General features: G+C 35.4%; 1 protein-coding gene across 2 annotated transcripts in view; it reads left to right on the top strand.

Annotated features, from left to right (window-relative positions):
* The window catches only part of STAM (signal transducing adaptor molecule), a 93,530-nt gene that overhangs the window by 14,469 nt on the left and 51,365 nt on the right, over window positions 1–27,696 (top strand). The window contains exon 2 of one of the 2 annotated variants that reach the window (XM_025892013.2): window positions 6,269–6,353. The exons of the other annotated variant lie outside the window; for it this stretch is intronic. Within the exon in view, the coding sequence (XP_025747798.1) occupies window positions 6,269–6,353 (85 nt within the window). The remainder of the gene's footprint in view (window positions 1–6,268; window positions 6,354–27,696) is intronic. 2 annotated transcript variants of the gene reach the window in all.

Raw genomic sequence — 27,696 nt, 5'->3', positions numbered from 1 at the left:
TTTAAAGGATACCACTCTATGTTAAGTCTTTTCGCACAGCAGGTATCAGCATTTACACAGTTGCTTAATTCCTTTATTATTTTTTTAAAAATGGGTTTTTTTTTTTAGAGTAGTTTTAGATTCACAGAAAAATTAAGCAGAAGGTACAGAGATTTCCTGTATCCCTCCTGTCCCCATGTATGCACAGCCTCACCAACTATCAGCATCCTGCACCAGAGTGGTATATTTGTTGCAATCTATTAACCCACAAATACCCATCATCATCACCAAAAGTCCATAGCTTACATTAGCATTCACTCTTGGTGTTGTATCTTCTAGGGGTTTGACAAATACATAATAACATGTGCCTACCATTGTATACAGAGTAGTTTCACTGGCTGGCAAATCCTTGTGCTCCACCTGTTCATCTTGTCCTCCCTCCAACCCCTGGCGACCACTGATTTTTTTTTTTTAACTGTCTCCATAATTTTGCCTTTTCTAGAATGTTATATGGTTAGAAACATGCATTATCTAGCTTTTCAGATTGGCTTCTTTCACTTAGTAGTGTGTCTTTTCTGTGTCTTTTCGTGGCTTGTTCATTTTTTTTTAAGCACTGGATAATATTTCATTGTTCTGATGTACCTCAGTTTATCCCTTCACCTACTGAAGGACATCATGTTTGCTTCCACGTTTTGGTGATTATGAATAAAGCTGCTGTAGACATCCATGACATGGAATATCTTTCCATTTATTTAATTCTTTGATTTCTTTCGTCAGAGTTTTGTAGTTTTAGTCATATAGATTTTATATGTATTTTGTAGATTTATACTTGAGTATTTGAGTGCTAATATAAATGGTATTGTGTTTTTAATTTAAAATTACAGTTGTTGCTAATATATAGGAAAGTTGCTGACTTTTGTACAACCTTATACAATTTTGCCAAAATCATTTTTTTTAAAAGATGTATTTATTTACTTGAGAGAGAGAGAGAGTGCAGGAGCTTGGGAGGGGGAGGGGGGGGGGGGGGGGGGAACAGACTCCCTGCTGAGAAGGGAGCCTGGTGGGGTGGGAGGGTGGGGGGCTGATCTCCAGCCCCTGAGATCATGACCTGAGCCGAAACCAAGAGTCCAAGGCTTAACCAACTGAGCCACCCAGGCACCCGTCATTTTTTAGTTCGTTTTTTATTGCTGTTGATATTTTTGGATTTTCTACATAGATGAACATGTTGTCTGTAAGGAAAAACAAGTTTATTTCTTCCTTCCTAATCATTGTACCTTTTATATCTTTATCTTGTCCAGTATGCTGGTGAAAATGTGTGATGAGAGAAGACGTCCTTGCCTTGTTTCTGATCTTAGTGGTAAAGCTTCTACTAGTCTCTCACCATTAAATATATTAGCTATAGATATTTTGTAGATGTTCTTTATCAAGTTGAGGAAGTTCCCTGTTATCCCTAGTTTGCTGAGAATTTTTATCATGAGTTGTTGGACTTTGTTAGATGCTTTTTCTGAGTTTATTGATAAGATCATGTGATTTTTCTTCTTTAGCTGTTGATGAGATGGATTACATTTACTGATTTTTGAATACTGAGCCAGCATTGCTTACCTGGGATAAATCCCCTTTGGTTGTGATGTAGAATTCTTTTTTTATATTGTTGGATTTGAGTTGCCTAATATCTTGTTAAGGATTTTTGCACCTATGGCCATCTGTAGTTTTTTTTTTTCCTAATAATATCTTTGGTTTTGGTACTAGGGTAATACTGCTCTCATAGAATGAAGTATTTTCTGCTTCTGTCTTCTAGATGAGATTGGAGAGAATTGGTATAATTTCTTCCTTAAATGTTTGGTAGAAATTACCATTAGCCTCTCTGTGCCTGATGCTCTCTGTTTTGGAGGGTTATTAATTATTGGTTCAATTTCTTTTATAGATATGGGCCTCTTCAGATTGTCTATTTTTGTGTGTATTTTGACAGATGTGTCTTTCAAGGAATTGATCCATTTTCTCTAGGTTATCAGATTTGTAGGCATAGAGTTCATAATTCTAATGTGTGTTTTTCCAACACCACTGAGCAGTTCTCTAATTCTCAGTGGACACTGACCAGTGTCCCACAAATTTAACTCAATTCTGACACTATCTATCTAACTAGAAATAGTGTCAGATCCCACAGGTTTAGGGTTCAGTCCCACAAGACTGCCCTCCCTCTCCACTTCAGATGCCAGTCAAAGTCCGGGATATGTCCTATGCTTCTTACTGATTGGCTGTAAATTGGAGGTTCCCATGATCCTCTCAATAGTATTGAGCCATTGTAATGTTCATATAATATCCTTTTAATTGTCCATGAGATCTGTAGTGATATTCCTGCTTTCATTTCTGATATAAGTTTGTTATCTTTTTTCTTTCTTTTTTCCTTTTCAACTGTCAATTTTATTGATATTTTCAAAGAACCAACTTTTGGTTGTATTGATTTTTCTTTTAATTGGTGTTGGCATGGTTATTTTTCTCCTCTTTACTTTTAATGTATATGTGTCTTTATATTTAAAGTAGGCTTCCTGTAGACAACATATAATTGCATTTTGTGTTTTTTTTTTCATTATGGCAATATTTGTATTTAGACCACTAACATTTAAAGTGATTATTGATATTGTTGGATTAATATCTACCATATCTGTTACAGTTTTCTTCCTATTTTTTCTTCCACTTTTTTTTTCCTTTCATGATTTTAATCGAGCATTTCTTTTTAACTTTATTCATTTATTTGTCAGGGGTGGGGGGCACAAGCAGAGGGAGCAGCAGGCTCTCTGCTGAGCAGGGACCCCGATGCAGACTCGATCCCAGGGCCCTGGGATCATGACCTGAGCCAAAGGCAGATGCTTAACTGACTGAGCCACTCAGGCATCCCATGGAGTATTTCATATGATTCAGTCTTTTTTCTTTTGTAGCATATCAATTGTACTTCTGTTTTTGTTATTTTTAGTGGTTACCCTTGAGTTTGCAATGTACATTTAAAAGTAGTCCAAATCCACTTTCAAATAACATTATACCACTTCACTGGTAGTGCAGGCAAGTGAAATGAATAACAAAATATTCCCAGTTCCTCTCTCCTCTGTTCCTGATACCCTTGCTGTCATTTATTTCACTTATATGGAAGCACACACCCCTCCTATATCATATTTTTCTTCTCTCTGAAGAACTTTTTCTTTTTTTTAACATTTTTTGCAAGGTCAGTTTTTTGGCATTTATTTGGCAACAAATTTCCTTAACGGTTTTTTTTTGTTGAGAAAGACTTTATTTCTTCTTTCCTTTTTTTTTTTTTTAACGTACTCCTTTTATTTCTCTCTTTCTTCTTTACTTTTGAAGAATAATTTCACAGGGTACATAGTAGGTTGGTGGTTATTTTCTCTCAACACTACTTTACTCCATTTCCTCTTTTGTTGCATGCTTTCTGAGATGTCAGATGTAATTCTTATGTTTAGTCCTGTATAGGTAAGGTGTTTTTCTTCTGCTGGCTTTTTTTCTTTCTTTCTTTTCTTTATCGTTGATTTTTTGCAGTTTGAAAATGGTATACCTAGGTGTAATTTTTTTTTTTTTGATACTTACGCTTAGTGTTCTTGGAGTTTCCCGGACCTGTGGTTTGATGTCTTACATCAAGTTGGGGAAATGTTGAGTTGTTTTTGCTTTAAGTATTCTGTTTCTTCTGTGCTATTTCAGTTATGTCTGTTTTACTTTTTGTAGTTTCCCACAGTTCTTGGATAATCTGTTGCAAGTTTGTTTTTTTTTTTTCCTTCTAGTCATTTTTTTTTCCTTTGTTTTTCAGTTTTGGAAGTTCCTGTTGACATATGCTCAAGTAGAGATTCTTTAGCCACGTTCTCTCTGCTGAAGAGTGCATCACAGGCATTCATTTTTGTTATACTGTTTTTGATTTCTAGTATTTCTTTTTGATTCTTTTTCAGAATTTCCATTTCTGTGCTTATTTTCTTTATCTGTTCTTGCATGTTGTCTCCTATTTCCATTAAAGCTCTTAGCATATTAATTATAGCTTTTAAAATTCCTGGTGTGATAACTCCAGCATTCCTGTCATGTGTGAATCTGGTTCTGATGCTTATTCTTCAAACTGTGTTTTTTGCCTTATAGTGTGGCTTGCTGAAAGCTAGACATGATATACTAGATAAAAGAAACACCGTCCTTAAAAAAAAAAAAAAAAAGGAACACTGTCCTTTAATGACATAATAGTAAGGCGTTAGGTAAAAAGTGTTCTATAGTCTGGTGATTAGGTCTCAGTCTTTTAAAGTGAGCCTCTGCCCCTGGGGTGTGAATTTCTCACCTGCTTCTCAGTTTTTTCCCCCTCTTAGGTGGGAAAAGATGGCTAGATGGGCTGAATTTGGGTATTCCCCTTCTTCCACATGGGAGGCTGGAGCAGGCTGGAGTTAGGAATTTCCCTTACCCTAGGTGGGTTAATCTCTGGTAAACACCCTAGTTGGTTAGGTGCTGGTTGAAAGAATTAACAAGTGGCCTTGTTAAGAAGAGAATGCTCTGGTGTATCTCACAATAGTTATTTTCCTCTTCCCCTTGCTGAAAAATAGAAAATTTTTTCTGATATTTACCTTGAGATCCTGGGAAAGCTCATGAAAATAAAATTTACAAAAATGGGGGAAATCCCTTATGTCTGGGCCATTTTGGATTTTAGCTCTCAGAATTGTGTACACTTAGCCTCCAGCAGTTTGGCTGTGACAGGTTAGATCTGTGATACTTGTTCTTGGTGATATTTTTGCTTATGGGTTTCTGCTCTGTTAAATTGTTATTCTGTGTATCCATCTGTCTGTGTCTTTAATTTTGGGGACAGCATTTGGCCTGTGACCTCACTTTTGAGGGATCTCAGAAGAGTTGTTTATTTTTCACTTTACTCAGCTTTTTACTTGTTGGATGGCGTGGTAACTTCCAAGTTCCTTAAATGCTGTACTGAAAACTGGAAGTAATTCCTTATTTTTGGTGCTTATGTCTCAGCTATGCTTTGTGTCTCCTTGTCTAGAAAAACTTTGCTTTATCTCCAGAAAAAAAATCTTCACTCATTTGCTCAGATGGGTTGGGGAGAGCTGGTTGCTCTTTGAGTAAGGAAGGCAAAGTAGGTACCTACTTACACACTTCCAACAGCCTTAATCCATTCTAAGTCCTCTTTCTTCTCTGCTGTCAGCTGCAGGCATTTCCTTCTGCTACCAGTACTTGACTTTTCTGAGAATTCAGTGGTGTAAAACAGGCTGGTTCTTAAGCTTTTTTGTTACTGCCAGTATATGATGCATCTTTTTTGGGTCTTTTAAGTAGGTACCATATATCTATATTGTTACATAGTTTTTGAGATATTGTTGCTGTTACTGCTTCTCATGTTTTCCTTATCCTTCTGCGTTTGCCTTAAAAAATCTTTTATTTTAATTAAGGGAGGGAGCTTAATGAGATGATTGGACTCCCTCTGTGATACCTCTGTTGATGTTCTTAATTTGTTAAGTTTTCATTTAATGGAAAGTACTCAGTTAGAGCTTGATTTCTTTTGTTCATTTTCCTTCTTCCCCATGTCAGACATGCAAATCAACAAAATCATATAATTAATTTAATTGCCTGAAACTTTTTGTTAGAGATTTGTGCCTTGTCATGTTTCTTCCTTGGCAAGTAAACCTAAGAATTATTTGATAATGGAAGTATGTCTTTATTTTAGTCTTTCTTCATGGGGAAGGGAATAGACCTGTATGTAGGGTTTTTTTTTTAATAAATAAGTATCAGTGGCCTACTTCTCTTTCTTTTTTAAGATTTTACTTACTTATTTCAGAGAGAATGCATGCGGGGCCAGGGGGAGGAGCAGAGGGAGATGGACAAGCAGACTCTGCACTGAGTGCAGCAGAGTCAGACGTGGGGCTCAATCTTAGGACCCTGAGATCAAGACCTGAGCTGAAATCAAGAGTCAGATGCTTAACCAACTGAGCCACCCAGGTGTCCCATCAATGGCTTATTTTTTTTCTTTTTAAAATATTTTTTATTTTTTATTTAAAAATATTTTTTTATTTAAATTCAATTTAGTTAACATATAGTGTATTAATAGTTTCGGGGATAGGATTTAGTCATTCATCAGTTGCATATAACACCCAGTGCTCATTACATCATTGAAGATGTACTTGACCATCTCATTAAACAGGCCGCTGGCAACTATTCTGATTTCTTGTCACAATTTGGTCATTTGAATGTGATTATTTACCTCTTAAAGATTTTTAAAAATAATGTTTCTGCAATTTCTTTTCATAATACACAGAGAAAGCAACAAGTGAGATGAATACTGCTGAGGATTGGGGCCTCATTTTGGATATTTGTGATAAAGTTGGTCAATCTCGAACTGGGTAAGTGTTACAAAGTTTCAGAGGAGCTTTATTTATTCTCTTTATTAACATGAATAAAATGAGAGTTAGAAGGTAAAACATATTACAATTACAATTTAGTTTAAAAAGGGAATATTTTTGCTAGCAAGATTTGAGGAATCATCCCCTTTAAGTTACTCTCTATAACCAATTAGGATAACATGACTGGTAACAATGTTGATATTTTAATTAAAACCTTGTCCATAGTTGCTTCCTGAAGTCTAGCTTTTTCCACTGATTTTTAAAACCATTAGTGATTTCTCAATTGATTTCTCAAGTTTCACGGTTATTTTTCAGTTCTTTTCTTCATTGTTGTATCTGCAATATTCCACCTAACTAATCAGTGACTATAGAAAGAGAGTTTAGGACAGTATAATCTTAAACCTTTTTGGCATAAAGCCTTTTTGTTAATCCAGAGCTTTCAGTACAGCAAGTGGATTAACTGGTATACAGATTAATAATTTCCTTAATTCCTGGGCTAATAACATCTGGTTATTAGCCTCATTTACCTCTTTGTGCCATAAAAATATTGTCTTATTAATGTACTTTCCTTTGAAAAATGTTAGAGAACACTGCTGTTTTATATTTGATTCTTTTTTTTTTTTAAGATTTTATTTTTAAGCAACTTCTACATCCAACATGGGGCTCCCAACATGGGGCTTGAACTCATAATCAAGAGTTGCATGCGTCACCAGCCCAGTCAGTCAGGCACCCCTATACTTGATTCTTGTGGTGCTAATCTTAACCCTCTGATAATGCTTTCTTTGGCTCTCCTTCCTTCCCTCCTAAATATAGGCAGTTCCTTAAACTTTCTTTGGTCCATTTTTTTTTCCCCTAATACTTTCTTCTTTCCTAGTACATTTTTTTTTAAATCTTACAACTTGTACATATCTTTATATGGGTGACATCTGTATTTTCAGCTCTGATTTTTCTCACTGTAGCATTAGTCTTGTGGACACATCATTATTTCTGGACATCATACTGTATAAGCTTTGATCTCACCATGTAGAAACCTGAAGTCATGTCTCTTTTTGCTTTAAACCTGCTTTCCCTCTTTTGTTTCCTGTCTCTGTTAATGACAAGATTATTTCATTTGCACTTAAAACCTCAGTCACCTCCACATTAATACTGTTGCTAAATTCTGTCAGTTTGCCTCCAAAATATCTCACAGAGTGTTGATATTATAAAGTTTTCTCAGTTAACTTCTTGAACCTGGCCAAATCAGACAAGGGCAGTTTGTCTTCACGGTCTTTCTACCCCTTCAGTCAAGCCCTTTTCGGCCTTTAACATGCGGCCCTTGTCAGGTTCCCCAAAATATGGCCTCCAAATGTGGCCTCACCCATCCACTTTGTTGTCTTTATATTTTAGTGTACTGAGTCTTTTTCTTTCTGACCCTGTTAGTTCCTTAATTTAATTGGAATTTGAGTAGCTTCTGTGTGCTGTATATCTATTCCTTTCTATTTCTGTTGGTCCCACTTTACTTGAGACATTCCTTACCATGCCTGGACTAGTGAATTATCCTTCGGACATTTCTTTCCATTTCTTTTCTGTCCACTTCTTATCTCTAGTTGCCCTGGAACAACTCTGACCATGTTACTCCCCTACTTTCTGCCGCGAGTTGTCTGACCTCCCTCTAGGCATCTGACTCATTTATTTTCCATTTACTCTACCGTTCTTTTCAACTCAAGCTTTTCAGTGCCAGTGCTTTTCTACCTTAGTTTAATGCTTTTGGTCCTTGTATTCCTTTAGTGTGAAATACTTTATTCTCCCATTTTCTGTTTCTGTGTCTCATATCTTTCCAGGCTTAATATACATATCATTTTTTACACAAAGCTTTCTTTATCCCCTTTACAGCAAATCATATTATGGTCCTGTGAATCCTCAAAGCACTCTATCAAAATCATTTTTATTTGTGTTTTGTTTTGTGTAATGGTAGTTCATGTCTATCTGATAGACTTAGATTTGTAGAATGAAAAGGTCCATTAATTTTTGTTGTGCAGAGTAAAGAAGCAGTTAGCTTAGTGGTTGAGAGTATGGACTTTGGGGTGAGACTGCCTGGGTTCACATCCTAGCTCTGACCGCTTTGCTGTGTCACACTGGGTAAGTATCATATCTTCCTCATTTGCTATGTAGGAATACAGATTTTATTTATTTATTTGTCAGAGAGAGAGAGAGACAGAACACAAGCAGGGGGAGAGGCAGGCAGAGGGAGAAGCGGCCTCCCCGCCGAGCAAGGAGCCCAATGTGGGACCCAATCCCAGGACCCCGGAATCATGACCTGAGCCGAAGGCAGATGCTTAACCAACTGAGCCACCCAGGTGTCCCTGCTATGTAGGAATAAAAACAGTGTCTTCTTCACAGGGGGCTTATTGTCAGTGTGAGATTAATTAACATATATAAAGTGTTTATAGTAGTATCAGGCACATGGTTAAGTGGGTGCAACTTAACCTCTTTTTGATTGAAATTCAATTTTGTGACAATTTGTCTGTCAAGGATTAGGTATCAACCTAGTTCCATCCTAGTATATTTTAGAGATAAAGCTTTTATCTAGCATTCCAGTTACAAAGTCCCTCCTCTCTTCACTCTGTCAGTTTTCTTTTCATCTTTACATTAGTAAAGATAAATTTGGTATTCATTTTGTAGATTCTTTTCGTAATAATTTGGTTTGTGATTTCTCTTTAAGAATAATGTTTTATATACATATCCAGTTGTGTTTTCACTTTCTTGTTGTACCTTGATAATTTCGTAATAGGAAACGGAAACCATTAGGGCCATGTTCACTTTCACGGGCCTTTGGCACTTTTGCCTTCATGGGTCCCTTTGTCCATCAAAATTTTTTTTTTTTTTTAGATTTTATTTATTTATTTATTTGAGAGAGAGAATGAGAGATAGAGAGCATGAGAGGGAAGAGGGTCAGAGGGAGAGGCAGACTCCCTGCTGAGCAGGGAGCCCGATGTGGGACTCGATCCCCGAACTCCAGGATCATGACCTGAGCCGAAGGCAGTCGCTTAACCAACTGAGCCACCCAGGCGCCCTGTCCATGTAAATTAATAAAACTATTTTATGACTGCATTGTTACAAAAAGACAACTATATTATTATACATCCAAACATTTTCTTCGCCCCAAAAGTTCATTTTTTCTCTCTTTTTCTTTTAAAATAAGTTAAAATGGGCAACCCTCTCGGTTCCCCTTCCTCTTTGGGAGCTTTGTACTATCACTTTACTATCGCTCAATAAACTTTGTTTTGGAAAAAAATAAAATAAATTAAACCATTTTTGTGTGGGCCCCTAAAAGTATTGTGGGCCCTAGGTGTTGTACCTACATGCTTAAGGATAAGTGTTACACAATTGTGTTAGATATTCTCAGATCAGCTTAATAGTAGAAAATTATAAAGGTGCTTTTCAGGTGAGCAGTAAACTGTGGGATACTTATGGTGGTGTTCATAATATTTCTTTTGTTTGCTTATTTTTGTTGTGGTAAAATATATATAACATAAAATTTATGACTTTAAACATTTTGTGGCATGTTTGTGACATTCAGTACATTTCACATTGTTGTGGGATTATCACCACTACCCATTTCCAGTGCTTTTCATCATCCCCAAGTAAAACTCTGCTTACCAAATAACAACACACCCCCACCCCCTCCCTCCACCAGCACCTGGTAACCACTTATAGTTTGTTTTTAATTTTTGAAATCATTTTGTAATTAGTATATATGGAGAACTTGTGGAGATTTGGTTTATGTTATCTAGGAACCTACATACATATGTTTAGTTATGGGTTGCTGATGGTAGCATAAGAATATTGAACATTACTGTAGGTTGTCTGCGAGGTATTCTAGGTATCTGGTGTGCTTTAGAGAAGACTGAGAAATGTCATTGGTGTAAGAGGGGTGTTCTGAAGCCACACCCATGTGATGTGTATTTTCCTAAAATAGATTTAAATAGGGTAGGTTGAAGTAGCGGGAAGTTATGGATTGGAATGTATTTCATACAGTTACTCGTGTAGTAGGCAACAGTCTAGATTTTTTTAGAAAGCATTGCCGTTTGGTTTTAATCTAATTTTATAAAATGTACAGATCTATTTAAGAAGGTGGATTTGGGGATTGTGGAGGGAACTTTAGGAAAAGCTTTTCTTTTTCTATAAGCTTTGGTATTTTTATCAAAATGATTTGTCACCATCAGTATATTGTGGAATTATTTAGTGCATAAATAAAATAATTTATATCAAGTCTTTTTCCCCCTGCCCCCCCAGATCCTTTTGGCCTTTTCTTCTTCTTCTTCTTCTTTTTTTTTTTTTTGTAAATATCATCTATTTTAGAGTTGTTGTAGTTTGGAAAATACTCTCAAGTTTTGAAGGGAAGAAAAAGCCATTATTGTGAAATTTTATTTAGTCAGAACTGTGACCCAGAAACATGGCTTCCAGTGTTTTGAAAAACGTTCCTTTAATTTTCTTTAAAAAAAAAAAAGATTTTATTTATTTAGTTGACAGAGAGAGACACAGCGAGAGAGGGAACACAAGCAGGGGGAGTGGGAGAGGGAGAAGCAGGCTCCGTGGAGCAGGGAGCCCAATGCGGGGCTCAATCCCCGGACCCCGGGATCATGACCTGAGCCGAAGGCAAATGCTTAACGACTGAGCCACCCAGGCACTAATTCTTTGTCTTTTAAAAGTTTTATTGTTCTGTTCTTTAAACCATACATACATATTTGTGAGTGTATTTATATTTGTTGATTTCAAAAGAAATACTTATGGTTATATAAAATATGTACTTTTTTGATTTAAAAATAGATTTATATTTACACGGCTCAAAAATGAAAACAGCTTGAAAAGATGAACGTGGACAAATCTTAACTCCTATCCCTGTTTTTCTCCCCCCATCCTCTGTAGATAACTGCTTTTGTTCCTTTTGTATCTTTCTATTGTTTCTTTACAGAAATACGAATATATTTTCCATTCATACATAATAAGCATATTATATACACTATTCCACATTTGTAATTAGTTAATTCATTAATATGTCCTGATAGCCTTAGGAATATATTTCTTTTAATATCTGTTAGCTCTGCCTTGGTTGTTAAATTTACAAACTTAGAAATCATTTTGTAGTTTAACATGAGTTTTTGATTAGTGGCATGTAGAATGTTTCCACACTTAAATAGTAATTATTAACTAAAATCATTTAATTAATAATTACAAATAATTACATCAGTCTCAGGAAGCCTAGTAGATGTGGTTACTCTACTTCCTATAGGTTAGAGGTTTTGTTTTAAGCCTGAAATGTTTGAATATGCTGGACTTGAAACTTTAAAGAATGTTTTGAAAATTTCTTCTGACTTCCTAGGATATTCACATGACTTTTAGTGTGCAATTCCAGTGTATGAGTAAGTACTGAAAAATGCCTAGCCAATGAGGTCATATGATGGACTGAAAAGTCTGTTTGTTTAGAATCAAGAGAACTTTGAGAATGATGGTAGCATTTTTCTTTAACATGTCTTCACATAATGAATAGCTTTTGTTTGTTAGTTTTAATTGATTTGTTTATATTCTCATGTGAAAAATAAATGTGAGGGTAGGTGTTGATTATCCACAATACCAAGTTAAAATTTAAGTTCTCTAATTGACATCTAGATTAATTTGTGCTATTATTTTATATCTGAACTGTCTTTGCTTAGCTTTGATCAGAGATATAGTTGACTGAATGTGGAAAACATGATATAACTTTTCTTTACTTGGTTAAGGGATCTATTTAGGCGGTAAATCTTTTATTTATTCCTGTAGAACTAGAAGGATAATGATAATTATTACTGACATTTTGTGAAAAATACAAATATAAACCTTTGGAAAAGAGTTTGCTAAAAATGCTTTTCATTTTGTCTGTCTTGTCTTGGACCTGGGCTGTGACTATTTCTGTTTTTTAACTGGAGTTTGATAGAATATTTCCAGATTTTTTTAAAAGGAAAAAGTAGTCTCTGACCCAGCCATCTTCAATCAGGTAGAGAAACACATCTCTTCCTCTATATATTATATTCTATTATAATTGTATCTTCAGCTTATAGGCCTTAATTTTCAAAATCAAGTGCTCTTTTAAAAATAATAGCCAACATTTGTTGATGGCTTATTATTTGCCAGGTCTTGTTTAAGTTCCTTAGAAACATTATATATATAATTATCACAGCAGCTTAGGTACTGAAAGTTTTTCCAGTTTACAAATGGAATCTAATTCATATTTAGGATTAAGTATAATTGAAATTAGGGGAAATCCCAACAGGAGTAAAATTAAAGGGTTTTTTTGTAAAGTGTGGTCTTGATTTCCATGTCTCTTTTACTTTACATTGTGGAGTTATTTTTAGTTTCATTCTCTCTACATCAGTCATTTTTTTCTTTTATTTGACAAAACAATGAGTACTGGCTGGGTATTATGCTTTGTGTATGCAGTAGTAAATAAAACAACAACAAAAACAACAAAGTAGTAAATAAAACAGTAGTAAATAAAAACAACAAAATCACTTTGTGATCAGCAGTGGTGACAGTCTACTCGTAGAAAGTAGAAATAAACAGGTAGATAACAAGCTAAGAAGGTAGTGATCAGAGTGTTTTAGTGGAGAATAAAAGGGGAAGACCTACTTAGATTTTTCAGGAAGGACTAGTTTGAAGGGATAACATTACTTAGATTTTTCAGGAAGGACTAGTTTGAAGGGATAACATTTATGATTTTAAAGTTGAGAAGAATCTAAGAGCTGAAAGCAGGTCCCAGGCAGAGGAAATAACATCTGCATGAATCCTGCAAGAGAGAAAATGCTTGGTGCTAGGAACTTCAAAGATACAGAGTAGCTGGAACAGAGGTGAGTTGCCCTAAATGAGCACAGAGTTGGATATAAGAGAGTGAGTGAGTTAGAAAAATAGAAGTGATAGTTGGAATGCTTGAAATTGAGATTATAGAGGGTTTTCACTTATTGATAATGGCATGGTCTAGGATGTGGCCATGGCAGTTAATTTTAAAGTGGGGTAGAAGTTGAAAAGTCAAGATGTTGGGAACATCACTTATGTAGATGAATTAACATCTCTGAGAAATAAGGTAGAAGTTGAAAAATCAGGATGTTGGGAAGATCACTTATGTAGATGAATTAACATCTCTGAGAATTAAGACAGGAATAATGTTGGAGAGAGTGGCAGTGAGCCAGGAGTTGAAATCACTGAGGGATGAAGGAGTAATTGAGGTGTTTCTTTTTGTTGTTGTTGTTTTGTTTTGTTTTTTACAGAGAAAGGGAGGGACAGAGGGAGAGGGAGAGAGATAACCTGAAGCAGGCTCCACACCTAGCACAGAACCCAACATGGTGCTTGATTCCACAACCTGGGGATCATGACCTGAGCCAAAATCAAGAGTCGGACACTTAACCAACTGAGCTACCCAGGCGCCCCACTTTTTTTTTTTTTAATGTTATGTTAGTCACCATACATTACATCATTAGTTTTTGATGTAGTGTTACATGATTCATTGTTTGCGTATAACAGCCAGTGCTCCATGCAGTATGTGCCTTCCTTAATACCTGTCATTGGGCTAACCCATCCCCCAACCCCCCTCCCCTCTAAAACCCTCAGTTTGTTTCTCGGAGTTCATAGTCTTTCATGGTTTGTCTCCCCCTCTGATTCCCCCCCTTCATTTTTCCCTTCCTTCTCCACTTGAGGTTCTTTAAATAAATGCAGTAAGAAGATAGTCTGGCCTTATGAGAATTGGACTTTTGGGAAAGAGGGAGGAAGAATGATTTGGAAGTAGTAAAGGGGGCAAAGACGACCCATATCTTGTACCTACCTATATAGTGGGAGTAGTATCTTCCCTGGAGAGTCAGATTTCTGTAAAGCCAGAGGACTGAGGATTGGGGCTTTTGTTGCCGGTGGTCTGTGAATTCTAGAGGACACAGTGGAGAGGTTTCAGAAGGTGGAAAGTAATGCATATGTAGAGCTATTTAATGATGGATAGTCTGCAGCTTCTCATAGGGACTGGTATAAACAGGAATGTGTTCTCAAATTCTCAATTATTGGATATTAGAGAAAGTTGGGTGTCTAAGACTTCCTCCTGACCTTTGCAGATGGAACCTTGGAGGCCTAGGAAGGAGTGGTTGGGGCTCTCTTTTGACTCCTGTCCATAAAGGTGAAGGGGCCTGAGGTGGGATAGGCTTTGTTTTTGTTTGTTTGATTTTTAAAGATTTATTTGTTTGTTTATTTGAGAGAGAGAGCACATGCAATGGGTGGGGAAGGGCAGAGGGAGAGAGAATCTTAAGCAGACTCTTGCTGAGTGCAGAGCTGGACTCGGGGCTCGATCCCATAGCCCTGAGATCACAACCTAAGCCAAAAACCAAGAGTCGGATGCTTAACTGACTGCGCCACCCAGGTGCCCAAGTCTTTGTTGTTGTTGTTTTTAAAGTTTTTATTTTAATTCCAGTTAGTTAACATACAGTGTTATATTAATTTCAGGTGTATAATGTAGTAATTCAGTGCTTCCATACATCACCCTGGGCTCATCATGGGATAGTCTTACGTTTCTGTGTTTAAGAGATTTTTATGTTTCCCTTTCTATGAACTGTATGTATCCTCTCAGTTCTTGTAGTCTTTGATATCTTAGGGACGTATCTTGTCTATAATTTGAGGTGTGTGTGTGTGTGTGTGTGTGTGTGTGTGTGTATTACATTAATCTTTTTACTTTGTTGTTTTTCCATTTGGAAATCTTTAATTTTTATACAGGTAAATTTATCAGTCTTTTCTTATGGTTTGTAGAATTTTGAATTGTACAAGACTCCCTCTCCAAGGTTTTAGTGGAATTAACTCATTTTTTTCTTTATGGTTTCATTTTTTTTGTTTCATAACTAGTAGACTTTGGTTTTTAACTCGTTTTAGATTTGCAGAAAAATTAAGTGGACAGTGCAAAGAATTCGGTATCCTCACCCTACCCCTCACATACAGCTACCCCTATTATTAACATCTTGCATTGTGTGGTACATGTGTTATAAGTAATGAACCAATATTGATACATTATTATTAACTGAAATCCATTGTTTCCATTAAAGCTCATCTCATGCTGTACAGTTTTATGGATTTTGACAAATCTTTAATGATATATATCTATCATTAGAGTATCACACAGAATAGCTTCACCATCTTAAAACTGTTCTTTGCTCCACCTATTCATTCTTCTCCTCCCTCTCTTTTAATCTCTGACAACCAGTTTCTTTTTTTATTGCTTCTTTAATGTTGCCTTTATCAAAATGTTGTATAATTAAGATCATATATTTAGCCTTTTCAGACTGGCTTGTTTTACTTAGCAAAATGCATTTAAGCTTCATCTGTGTCCTTTCATGGCTTGATAACCCATTTCCTTGTATTTCTGAATAATATTCCATTATGTGGATGTACTGTAATTTATCCATTCACCTATTGAAGGACATCTAGATTCCTTCCAGTTTTTGGTAACCGAGTAAAGCTGCTATGAAATACATTCACGCACAGGTTTTGTGTGTGTGGACAAAGGCTCTCAACTCAGTTGGGTAAATACCTAGGATCATGGTTGCTGGATCATTTTGAAGACTATGGTTAGCTTTGTGAGAAATTGCCAAACTGTTTTCCAAAGTCTCTGTACCTGTGGTTACATTTTTTACATTTAAATCTTTGCTCTATTTGTAATACCCTCTTATGTAGTAAGAGGTATGGCTCAAAATTTATTTTTTCCTGTTTGGCTACCCAAAATTCTAGTGCCAATTACTGAATAATCCATCTTTTTCCTTTCTGATTTGAAATACTGCCTTTATATATTCCACTCCTGTATGTATTACCCTGTGTATTTTTTGAATTTTATCTTTTGTCCTATTCGAACGTGTGTAGACATGTGCTGCTTCCACGTGGTTTCACAGTTTTTCCTAAATACTCCTTCCCCTTTCTACTGTCCCCACATAAACTTTGGGATTGGCTTGACTAGTCTAAAAACAAAACTATTTCTTTTTAAATTGGCTTAGTTTTAAATTAATAAATTATCTTTATGATATTAAATCTTCCTATCCAAGAACATAGCATATCTTTGTATCTTTTAGTAGTGTTGTGAAGTGTTCCTCTTAGAAGTCTTGAATATTTTTGGTAAAGTTTCTTATGAGGTATTTTGACCTTTTTGCCACTGTTCAAGTGAAGTCTTTCTTTAACTGATTGTTTGATAAGAATTTTCTTTTTTCATTAGTGGACTATATTATAACATCTGTGTATCCTGAAGAGAATGATCGTTTTAAGGGGGAAATTGAGATGATGATTTGGGAGAAAGTGGGTATAGTAGCAGGAGCCAAGTCCTTGACTAGGGTAGGGTTCTGATTCAGTCTTATTTTTTCAATCTTTACTTGCCCTAGACAGTGATTTTACTTTTATATTTTATTGCAATTTTTAAAACACCATATGTTTTATAGCTAAGACCTATAGAATCCTCGTGACTCTAGAGATCATTTCACAGATAAGGAAACTAAAACCCTGAGATTTTAATGCGACTTTCCAAAAGTAGTAACAGAGACAAATTCAAAGTCAGGTTTTTACTCGCAATCTTATGTTTTTTTTCTCACTTTTCTGTGTGCGTTAAGTGCCTATAATGAAGAATTATTTGAAAGTTAAAATCATGAATCAGGACATGCCGATCTGATATTGAAATTTTGAGTGATTCTTCTCTCTCCTATGCATTATATTACATTGTATTTTGCTTGACAGAAATATACCTTAGTGTTATATGGTCTAGGAAACTCAAAATATCACCATTTTGAATTTAAGTATGTAGTAACTGTTATCTATCCTTCCATTAATCCTCAGTATGTAGTATGTAGTATGTAGAAGTTTAGTTTACCTACTTTCCTCCTGAAGTCTTTTGGAATCATGAACTTGTTCTTTAAATAGCCAGATAACATCATTTGTATACTATATTCATGTTCCATTGGTCATCTCATGAGAAACACCTACTTTATAAGCTCAACGTCAAGAATTTGATATTTATGCTGTTTCACCCATTCTGCCCTTGTGTAGGCTGTGTTTTATGTAATCTGTATTATAGATCAAATCTGTATTTTGAATATGCCATTGAATATACAGTTATTTGTTTCAGTTCTGATTGCTTTCGTATTTATATTAGAGTTCTCGTACGGTTCATGTAACGCTTTTATGCTTTTGAAGGGCATCCTTGACACTAGACTCTTCTCAGTATTCAAGGAAGGTTTTTATTCTCTGTTAATTAAAAAAAAAATTAAATTACTTCAGCAAAGATTTGAGTTCCCGTATCTTTCAGTGTGTGCCTGCTGGGTACTACCCCCATACTAAGACTGTGCACACTTAGCCTTCCACCGCACCACGTAAATCCTTGAATGGTAAAGTTGTAGTAAAGCACTTTTTATAGCATGTAAAATGACAATTTAAAAATCACTGTAAGATTATTTGGAAATCACTCTAAGATTATTTGAAAGCCAAAGTTGTAAAAGTAATTTGGTAGAAGAACAAACTAGAACTAATGTTGTTGAAGTTCTCTGTATCCCTGGCACAATTCTTGAAGGAAGTATTGGAATAACATACTGATTAGGAAGCTTTAGAATCCCCTTTCAAGATGAGGTCTGTCTGTCAAGCTTCAAATCTTTTCTACTTTTTCTACTATATTACAGTGCTGCTTTTGTCTAGTGGTGGTTCTCAGCCTGGGTGATATTGATATATTAGGGATGGTTTTGGTTGTCAGAATATGGGCATTAGTACGGACACTGGTTAGGTGGGGCCCAGGAATGTGATACTCCAGATAGTCTTACACTACAAAGAATTTTTCTGTTCTGAACACGTAATAGTGCTTCTACTTAGAAACCTACTGCTACTGTCTTTGTCCTTTTTCATTCTTATTTCGTAGGTGATTAGAGGTTAACTATGCAAGCACATTCATTAACTGTGTTTTACCTTAGTACTGTTTTTTTCTGTTTTTCTTTTGTATTTGCAATATTTTAAAGAAAATGTCCTATTATTTTTTTTGTCAGGTTCCATGAGGGGATAATGAAGAAGGTGGTATCCTCATTTTGGAAAAGTTAATTGATCTAAGATCATTGTTTAATAGATGCAGTAGTTAGAATTCAAATTTACTGTCTTTTTAGTGGTAGTAATTTCCTTAAGGATATAAAACCTTATCACAGTTTAACTTAATATTTTTGTGATACAAAAATACTTTTCAAATGAGAAGTAGAGGAGTGAGACATATCTGAAATGAGGGTTTTTTAACAAAATTTTATAAAGCACAAGTTGTCCCAAATCTTGACTCCTTTATCCAACAGAATCATTACATGTTTTTGGCTTTTTCCATATTAATGGAAGGACCTTTTCAGGGAGTCCCACTAGCTGGTGACGAGAAACTAATGTTGAGCCGTTTATCTGTCATAACTGTACAGCAACATACTTGTAAGAAGGTAGACACTTAGAAATAATGTAACAATTTTGGAGATTTACTTGAGGCTATTTAAAGAGATTTGAAATTTCATTGTTCTCTGAAAAGAGAGTTGCAGGAATACAAAATTAGCTTTGCTTTTCCATGGTCTTCTGACTACAGATTTGAGCTGCATCATATGCATGTTTATCTTAACTGAATTTAACTGTATTCTTTGTAGCCCCCTCAAATTGTATTTTTCCCATAGACTTGTCCCTGTTGTCCATTTAGTGAGCTCATATGTGCCATCTCACCATTACAGTTTTCATTTCTCTTAGAGTATGAATATCTCACTGCATTGAGTGTGGTTCTTGCTCAGTGTATGCATTTTTTTTTAAAACAACATGACCCTGTATGAAAGCCACTTTCTTCAGTGGGTGCTGAAAGTAACATTTTTGCTTTAATAATTGAGGAAAAGTTGCCTATGTTGAGCATATTTGAGAGATGGCAGAGTGTGTTTTCTCATAGGTAACTCCCTAATCAAGATAAATTAACTGCAATTTTTGCCTATGCCCTGACTTTGGAAACACACCCCAGGAAATGGGGTAATTACCCTTACATTTTACAATGGTGAGATTGGTGCTCTGCTCATTTCTCACATGGTAAGTTAAGAGCAACAAAGTTATTCTGGGGTTGGAAAACTGGGAAAGATGAAAAATAATTTCCCTTTCCCTGTTCTTATCCCCATCCCTGACCCCAATCTTTTTGTTTTCCCATCTCAAGATACAGGAAAGAGAGGATATGTCTTACAAAAAATTTTAAAATACCAAAATGGAATTTTGAGAAGGTTTTTAGAGAGACTACTCTTTACAGAGGTGGTGGGTGATGAGAATCATTGGTGGACTTCTAATGCACATGCAGATTTTATCTTTAGCATGTATTTTTACAAAATACTTCATTTATGTTTATTACCATCAATCTCTTACCTCACATCTCGTGCTCCTCCCAGCATTACTTAATCTGCATTTTCCCTTATTGTGATCCTATTGTAATTCTAAGACAAGATTTTATGAAAGCATGTACATTTTTCTCGTAGAAAACTAACTCAGTGGAAGACATACAGGAGTCAGTAATAAATAGAGCTTTGTAAGGAGGATTATTCAATTATTCTAAATACTAAGTATTGTACAACAGTGAAAAGTAGTGTTTTCCATATTTAGCTTAGTGACTTTTTATTGAGCATCAACCATGTTGAAGGCATTATTGTAGGCAACATTCAGAATGAAAATGTTTTATCTTCAGTCACTGGTGAGCAACAGTAGGAGCTAAATAATTCCTACCTTTGTTTCCCCAAATATCACTTAATAACATAATTATGTGCCATGGCTAGGGAGTAGGGAGCCAAGGATGAGCAATGTAGCCCTCATCCTATCTTCAGGAACCCTCAAGATGGGGAGATAAACAGTTAAGGCAATTTTATTAAAATTTTACTTAAAAAAAAAAGATGAGAAGAAAACCCAAACAATTCTAAGTAATACAAGTTAATAGTATTTAAAGCTAACAACTGTCAGCACACTTTTGTTAGAGGTGATTCTAGTTATCTATTTCTACATAACAAACCACCGTAAGACTTAGTGGCTTAAAAGAGCATTTATTATTAGCTTCACTGTTCTGTGGGTTAACAGCTGGGCACTTCTTGCTTTAGATCTCTCATGAACTTGCAGTCACCTAATGACTGGGACTGGAATATCTGAAGGCCTGATAGGGATGGATGCTCAATATGGCTGGTAGTTGATGTCTGGCAGTCACCTGGGATCTCAGCTGGAGCTATCAATTGAAACATTTGCCAAGGCCTGTACATGTGGCTTGAGTTTCTTACAGAATTCTAGCTGGGATCCTAGAGGGAGCATCCTAAGTGCAGATGTTCTAAGAGATATAGGTGTATTCTAGATAGCTTTTTATGAACTATACATCTCAGAATATCACTTGTACTACATTCTGTGGGTCAAACAAGTCACTGGGGTCAGTCCACATTTAAGAGGAGGGTTATTAAACTTTACCTCTTGATGGGAAGTGGCAAGGCCACTTCATAGAAGCGGATGTGGAAAGAGAGTTAGGGGCGCCTGGGTGGCTCAGTCGGTTAAGTGTCTGCTTTTGGCTCGGGTCATGATCCCGGCGTCCTGAGATCGAGCTCTGCATCGGGCTCCGTGCTCGGTGGGCAGCTTGCTTCTCCCTCTCCCTCTACCTGCCTGTCTGCCTACTTGTGATCTCTCTCTCTCTCTGTCAAATAAATAAATAAAATCTTAAGAAAAAAAAGGGAGTTATTATTGTGGTTATCTTTAGAATATATAATTTGCCACAGAGGCCTGCTCTGTAAGTATTGAATGAGAACTTTGACCTAGATAACAAAACAATGAATATATCATGAGAACAAAACAGTGAATTGTAATAAACAAAATAGTAAATTCCATTTTTGATACTTGAGATACACAGTCGTTAAGAACTTGAATGGCAAAATGTGATGTAAGGGTCCTTTACTACTTTCATCTAACATTTATTTATGACTTTTTGCATAGAAAATTGTTATTCTGTGTTGAGAGAGTTCTACCCATTTGTAGATATTTGTAAATAAGAACAGCTAACATGTAAAAACTGGGTAGTCATAAAGACTTAGTTTCATCCTGACCTTTCATGATTTTGTTTTATATACATGATGTGGCAAAACGTAGCTTATGAAAATTCATAAAAGCCAAAGAGAAAATGACGGCATAACATTAGTTAATGAAAGCGTTATCAGCAGAGTTATTTGCTACTTGGTGAATATTTTTTTCACAGTGCCATTGTAATTTACATGGAGATGGTGATTCATTGTGACAGTTTTGGTAACCAAACTGGATTAGTCATAAGGGTCGGTATCCTTTAGCACTGATATAAACACATGGCTCTCTACGTAGAGGGTTCTTGCTTTCTGGGTACTTTTCCAATAAGATGAATGAGCAAGAATGAAAAGTTTTATTAAATCATTGTTCGAACATAGGAGTGATTGTTGATGAAATTCATTTAAAGAATATATGCTTTCCAGAATTGCCTTAAGGGCTTCACATTCTGCAGTCTCTGTTTTCTGTGGGAACCTGGAAAAGTCTGAATGGCAAAAGAAAGCACAGTAGCATGACTCTGTGATAATTGTGTCTGAAGATTAAGGAGGGTTCATGCCTTAATTTTCATTTACTTTTGAGCATGAGGTAGCTTAATTTTAGTAGTTGTAACTTTACATGGAACCAAATGACTGAGAGTGGTATGATGGGACACAGAGGAGAGAGGATTCGATAGAAAAGAGGCCCCTCTTAAAGCTCTGCTGAAGCCCACAGTAGTTTGTTGAGATGGATTGGAATAATACTTGTGAATAATGAAGTTGACTTTGATGCTTTAGTTCATCAGAACTGATGTATGCCAAGGCAGCTGTGTACATTCCTGAAAAGTCTGTTTTCTGGTTGGTCTGTGATTTGAGAAAAAGTCTTTAGAAGCCACAGCCGCATGAAAGTACAGGTATCCTCTGCTTCTGGAAGGTTTGTGTTACGCCACTTCGCTCTTACTGAAGGACCTACACTAGTAGCTGTTTACCCTAACTAAAAGAAATTTGAAGGGGATCTTCACTTTTACAAAAAAAGGCCCAGAAGTGAAAATGGTTTCCGTTTTTCTTTGAGCTGTTTTAGAGGTAGCACACACCTGTAGCAGCAAGAGTAGCGTCGTCCAGCTCACCTTGGGGAACTACACTCGGCATCTCAGCATCAAGCCACCATAGCTTTGAACTGTGTCTGTGAGCATCTGCTTTATCTGGACTTACTTTGTGCATCTATTAGCAAGATGTGTCCTAAGGTATCAGAAAAGCCTGAGAGAGGTTATGTTTGGGGTCTGGGGATGCTAAAAACATTTTCCTTATAAATTAATGGTAATTGTTTCTTCCCTTTAGGCCATTTAGGCTTATACAAGTCTTTACAGGAATGCTCTACTTTTAGATAGTTGGAAAATTCTGTGCTGCCTCTTTTTTTCTAACCTTTTTTCTGAACTACATGTCTCAGATGTGACTATACATGTAGTTTGTCTTGGATAATCTCACTTTATGACTACTGTTCCTGAACTTTGCCCAGTTAGCATCCCTTTCACTCTCAAAAAGGTACTTGTATAGTTGATAAATTATACAGTCTGTATAGTCCACTTGCATTTTTTCATTGAGAGGATAATAGCCAGAGTATACTTATTTTAAATTCACTTAAAAAAAAAAAAAGAGGGCAACTGGGTGGATCAGTTGGTTAAGCGACTGCCTTCAGCTCAGGTTATGATCCTGGAGTTCCAGGATCAGTCCCGCATCGGTCTTCCTGCTCAGCAGAGAGTCTGCTTCTCCCTCTGACCCTACCCGCTCTCATGTGTTCTCTCTCTCAAAAAAAAAAAAAAAAAAAAAAAAACCAAGGTATGGGTACCAGGTGAGCTCACTAGTACCAGAGCTAGTAAATATAGTACATGCATATACATATATGTATATATTCTATTTACATGAATATTTTTGTGTTTACTTTTATATTGAAAGTCATAGGTTTATATTAAAAAATAACTCTTAAGCCTTTTTAAAAACGGTATTTTAGCCATAATCTTTCATTAAATTGTAAGATTTAATAATCAAATGTATATATATTATTTCACTTTCACTTTTGTGTTTTACTCACTATATTCCTAAGTACTTATAAGCATTCTAATTGGCTTTTTATGACATTATCCTTTTTATGGTGCAATAGCCAAGATTGTTTTGGTGCCAGCGATACCTTTGCCTTAGTTTTTAAAATTGGCTGTGGTAAAACATTCAAACAATATACAAATATATAAAAAGTAAAGGTTGAATTTCAAAGCCCTTTCCTACTTGCCTTTCCAAAAGTAATCAGAATTTAGAGTGCTTTCTTTAAAAAAATGAAAGTGGTTTACAAACAATATATCAAATTTAATTTAAGCAACTATAGAGGATTATTTTCTAATAAGTTCATTTTCTGAGCTTAATCATCTTTGGATCATTATTTTTTACTGGTTTTAATTTTAGTGTTCAGATAATCCCTTTTATATTTCACCTTTACTGGTGCTTAAAATTATAATTTTGTGTTTTTATATGTCAGCATGATTTTCACAACTGCAAAAATTAGCATGGGGTCACAGATTCTGGCTCCTAAAACAAGTCCTACTATGAAAAAGGCAAAATTTAGGGGTGCCTGGGTGGCTCACTCAGCTAAGTGTCTGCCTTCGGCTCAGGTCATAATCTCAGGGTCCTGGGATCGAGCCCCACATCGGCCTCCCTTCTCAGCAGGGAGTCTGTTTGTCCCTCTCCCTCTGCTGCCCCTCCTCCTCCCTACCCCTGTGTGCCTCTCTCTCAGATAAATAAATAAAATCTTAAAAAAAAAAGAAAAGAAAAAGGCAAAATTTAAATAATAGTGTTACAGTATATTCTTCAGTTTAATAATGTTGCTGTCAGATACTTTTTTTTCTTTTAAGTAGGCTCCATACCCAGTGTGGAGCCCAGTGTGGGGCTTGAACTCATGACCTGGAGATCAAGACCTGAGCTGAGATCAAGAGTCGGATGCTTAACCTACTGAGCTATCCAGGTTCCCCTCAGGTAGTATTAAGGTCATAGAAAATCAAGAGAAAAAGAGCTTCAGAATCATAAGAGGTGAATGTTTGACATACAGTAGGTATTCAATAAATATAATTAAAATTTTTTTTTCTCTTTTCTCCTTGCTCTTTAGGAGGAAAGCTTCCAACAGTCAATGAAACATTCTTAGAAACAGAAATCCTTTTTTATTTTAATTTTTCCCTATTAAAAATGACTTTTTAAAATTTATCACAGTGGGTTTTTTTTTTTTTTTAAGACACAGCAAGAGAGGGAACACAAGCAGGGGGAGTGGGAGAGGGAGAAGCAGGCTTTCTGTGGAGCAGGGAGCCCGACGTGGGGCTCGATCCCAGGACCCTGGGATCATGACCTGAGCCGAAGGCAGATGCTTAACGACTGAGCCACCCAGGCGCCCCACATTTTTTAGGGTGATTATTCTTACTGCCCAATTTCTTCAGGGCCCATTGTCATTAAATCACTTGATAAGGGTTTTCTTTTCATGTATGTTTTCACTATCCATTTCCAAAACTCGCTCATCATCCCAAACAGAAACTCTGTGTGCATTAAATAATAACTTCTCATTTCCCCCTTTTCCTTGCCACTGGTGACTTTTACTTGTCAAGGCCAAATTCCATGAATTTGCCTGTTTTAGGGACCTCATATAAATGGAATCATACAATATTTATCCTTCTGATAATGTTTTATGATATTAAGTAAAACAAATGCCATTTCAATCCAATGAATTAATATTTTGAGGCCATCATCCTTTGAGTTCTATGAATAGCTCCCAGCTTCCATCATCGTAGTTCGTTGCAAGACAGTTCTGTGCTCAGAAGATAGAGTATTTAGACTCAGCCACACCTGGGTTGGAATCTTGTTTGTACCAGTTACTATCTGCTTAGGTATCATGGGCAAGGAATTGAACAACTGTAAGACTCCAGTTTAATGTGAATGTTTTGAAAACTGAATGAGTTCCTTATGTAAAATTTTGAGATCCTGAACACATAGATGTTCCATAGGTTGTAGTTACTTGCTATTACTATTACTGCTAATCATATAGCATTCCCATGAAATACATGTTAACCACATACATGGCCTGGTATTAAAAAATAATCTGTTTTACTAATAAATGACTTATTCACAATAAAATGCATTCCTTGTAAGTATACAGTTTGATAATTTGATCTGATTGACATGTATACTATAAGCATTACTTCAGTCATGATAGAGAGCATTTAATCACTTCCTAAAGTTCCTGCTGTCCTAAGCAATTACTGATCTGCTTTTTGTCATTATAGATTAAATTTTCCTTTCCTAAAATTTCATAAAATGAATTTGTATAGTATGTATACAATCTTGTATCTAGTGTAGAATATGTTTTGGAGCTAAGTCCAAGTTTTTATGTATATCACTACTTCTATTTATTTCCAAGGGATATTCCATTGTATGAATATATTAAAATTTTTTAATCTATTTATCCGTTGAGGAACATTTGCATTACTTAATATTATAAAACACTATCAAAAGGATAAATATTGTTGGATTCCATTTAGCTATTATGAAGAGAGCCATTATGAACGTTCTTATACAGAATACTTGATAGTGTGCTTTCATTTAGTTAAGTGAAATTATGTTTCTTTGATTTCATTTGATGTAAGAATTATTTAGATTTGTGTTTAATTTCCAAACATTTGGAATTTTCCTGCAATCATTTTATTAATTTGTAGTTCTGTTTTGGTCAAAGAACATATTTTGTATGATTTTAAGTTTGTTACCATTTGTTTATAGTCTAGAATGTGATCTATTTTGGTGAATTTTCTATAGACTTGAAAATTGTGTTATCTGCCATATGTGAGTAGAATGTTCAGTAGGTCCAGATAGGTGGTGGTGTTCAGTTATTCCATATCCATAATTTTTGTTTGTTTTTTTATACTGTCAAATTATTGAGAGGAGTATGTTGAAGTTCTATGTGATTTGTCAGTTTTTCCTTTTATTTCTATCCAAGTTTCTTTTATATATTTTGAAATTCTCTTATGCACTTAGAATTGTTAATTTTTCCTTAGAGAAGTAACCCTTTCATTATTATGAAATGTCCCTTTTTATCTTGTTTGAAATTGCTGATACCACTTGACTTTCTTTTGATTAATGTTGATAGGTCTTTTCCTGTCTTGTTTCTTTTAATCTATTAGATTATCTATAAGATAAACTATAACTATAGAAAATAGATTTTCTTATAGTTGTTTATAGCTGGCATATACTTGGTTCTTGTTTTTTTATCCAATTTGACAGTCTCTGCCTAGTAATTGGAGTGTTGAGACTACATTTAATGTAATTATTGATATGGTTGAATTTAAAGCTTCCTTCTTGCTAGTAGTTTTCAATTATGTTTTATCTCTGTTCCCTTTTTTCCTCATTTTCTTTCTTTTTAGTTACTTTTTTATGATTATGTTTTATCTCCATTTTGGGCTAATAACCTATGGGTCAAAGAGGAAATCAGAACAGCAGTTGGAAAGTATTTTCAGTGAAATGAAAGTGAAAATGAAATATATCAACACTTGTAGGATGTAGCTACAGCAATCCATAGAGGTAAATTTATATCATTAAATGCTTATATTGGAAGAAGAAATCTCTCAAGTCAGTGATCTAAGTTTTTATCTTAAGAAACAAGAAGAACAAACTTAAAGGAAGCAAAAGAAAAGAAAGGAAAATAAGAGCAGAGATAAATGAAATTGAAAAGAGAAAAACAATAGAGAAAATTCAAAAGTAGAGCTGGTTCTTTAAAGAAAAGTCAAGTGGAGTTTATCCCAGGCATGACAAGCCTGGTTCACCACTTGAAAATAAATCAGTGTAATTCACCGTCTCATCATACTAAAGAAAAAAACCCCATAGAATCATCTCAATAAATGTGGAAAGTTCCTTTGAAAAAATTCAGTATACATTTGTAACAAAATCTTTCATTAATTTAAGAACTAAAGGTAATTTCCTCAACCTGTTAAAGGACATCTACGAAAAATTTGTATATTTAGCATAATGGCACTTGTTTGGTACAATTCACTAGTGAAGCCATCTGGGCTCAGAATTTTCTTTGTTGGAACTCACTTTATGAGTGAGGCCTGCAGTAGGTCAATACCAAAAACAAAGAAAGAAAACCATAGACTAGTAATGTGCAAAGGTACAGAAATCCTTAATTATACTGTAATCAAACCCAATAATATATAAAAAGGATAATGTATTATGACCAACTGTGGTTATTTAGAACTTGGAGAATTTCC

Source organism: Callorhinus ursinus, unplaced genomic scaffold, assembly GCF_003265705.2.
Source record: "Callorhinus ursinus isolate GAN/ISIS: 27379988/994484 unplaced genomic scaffold, GSC_fseal_2.0 scaffold63, whole genome shotgun sequence".
NCBI lineage: Eukaryota > Metazoa > Chordata > Mammalia > Carnivora > Otariidae > Callorhinus > Callorhinus ursinus.
The sequence above is the reverse complement of the archived record's forward strand: the minus strand, read 5'-3'. Positions and strand labels throughout refer to the sequence as shown.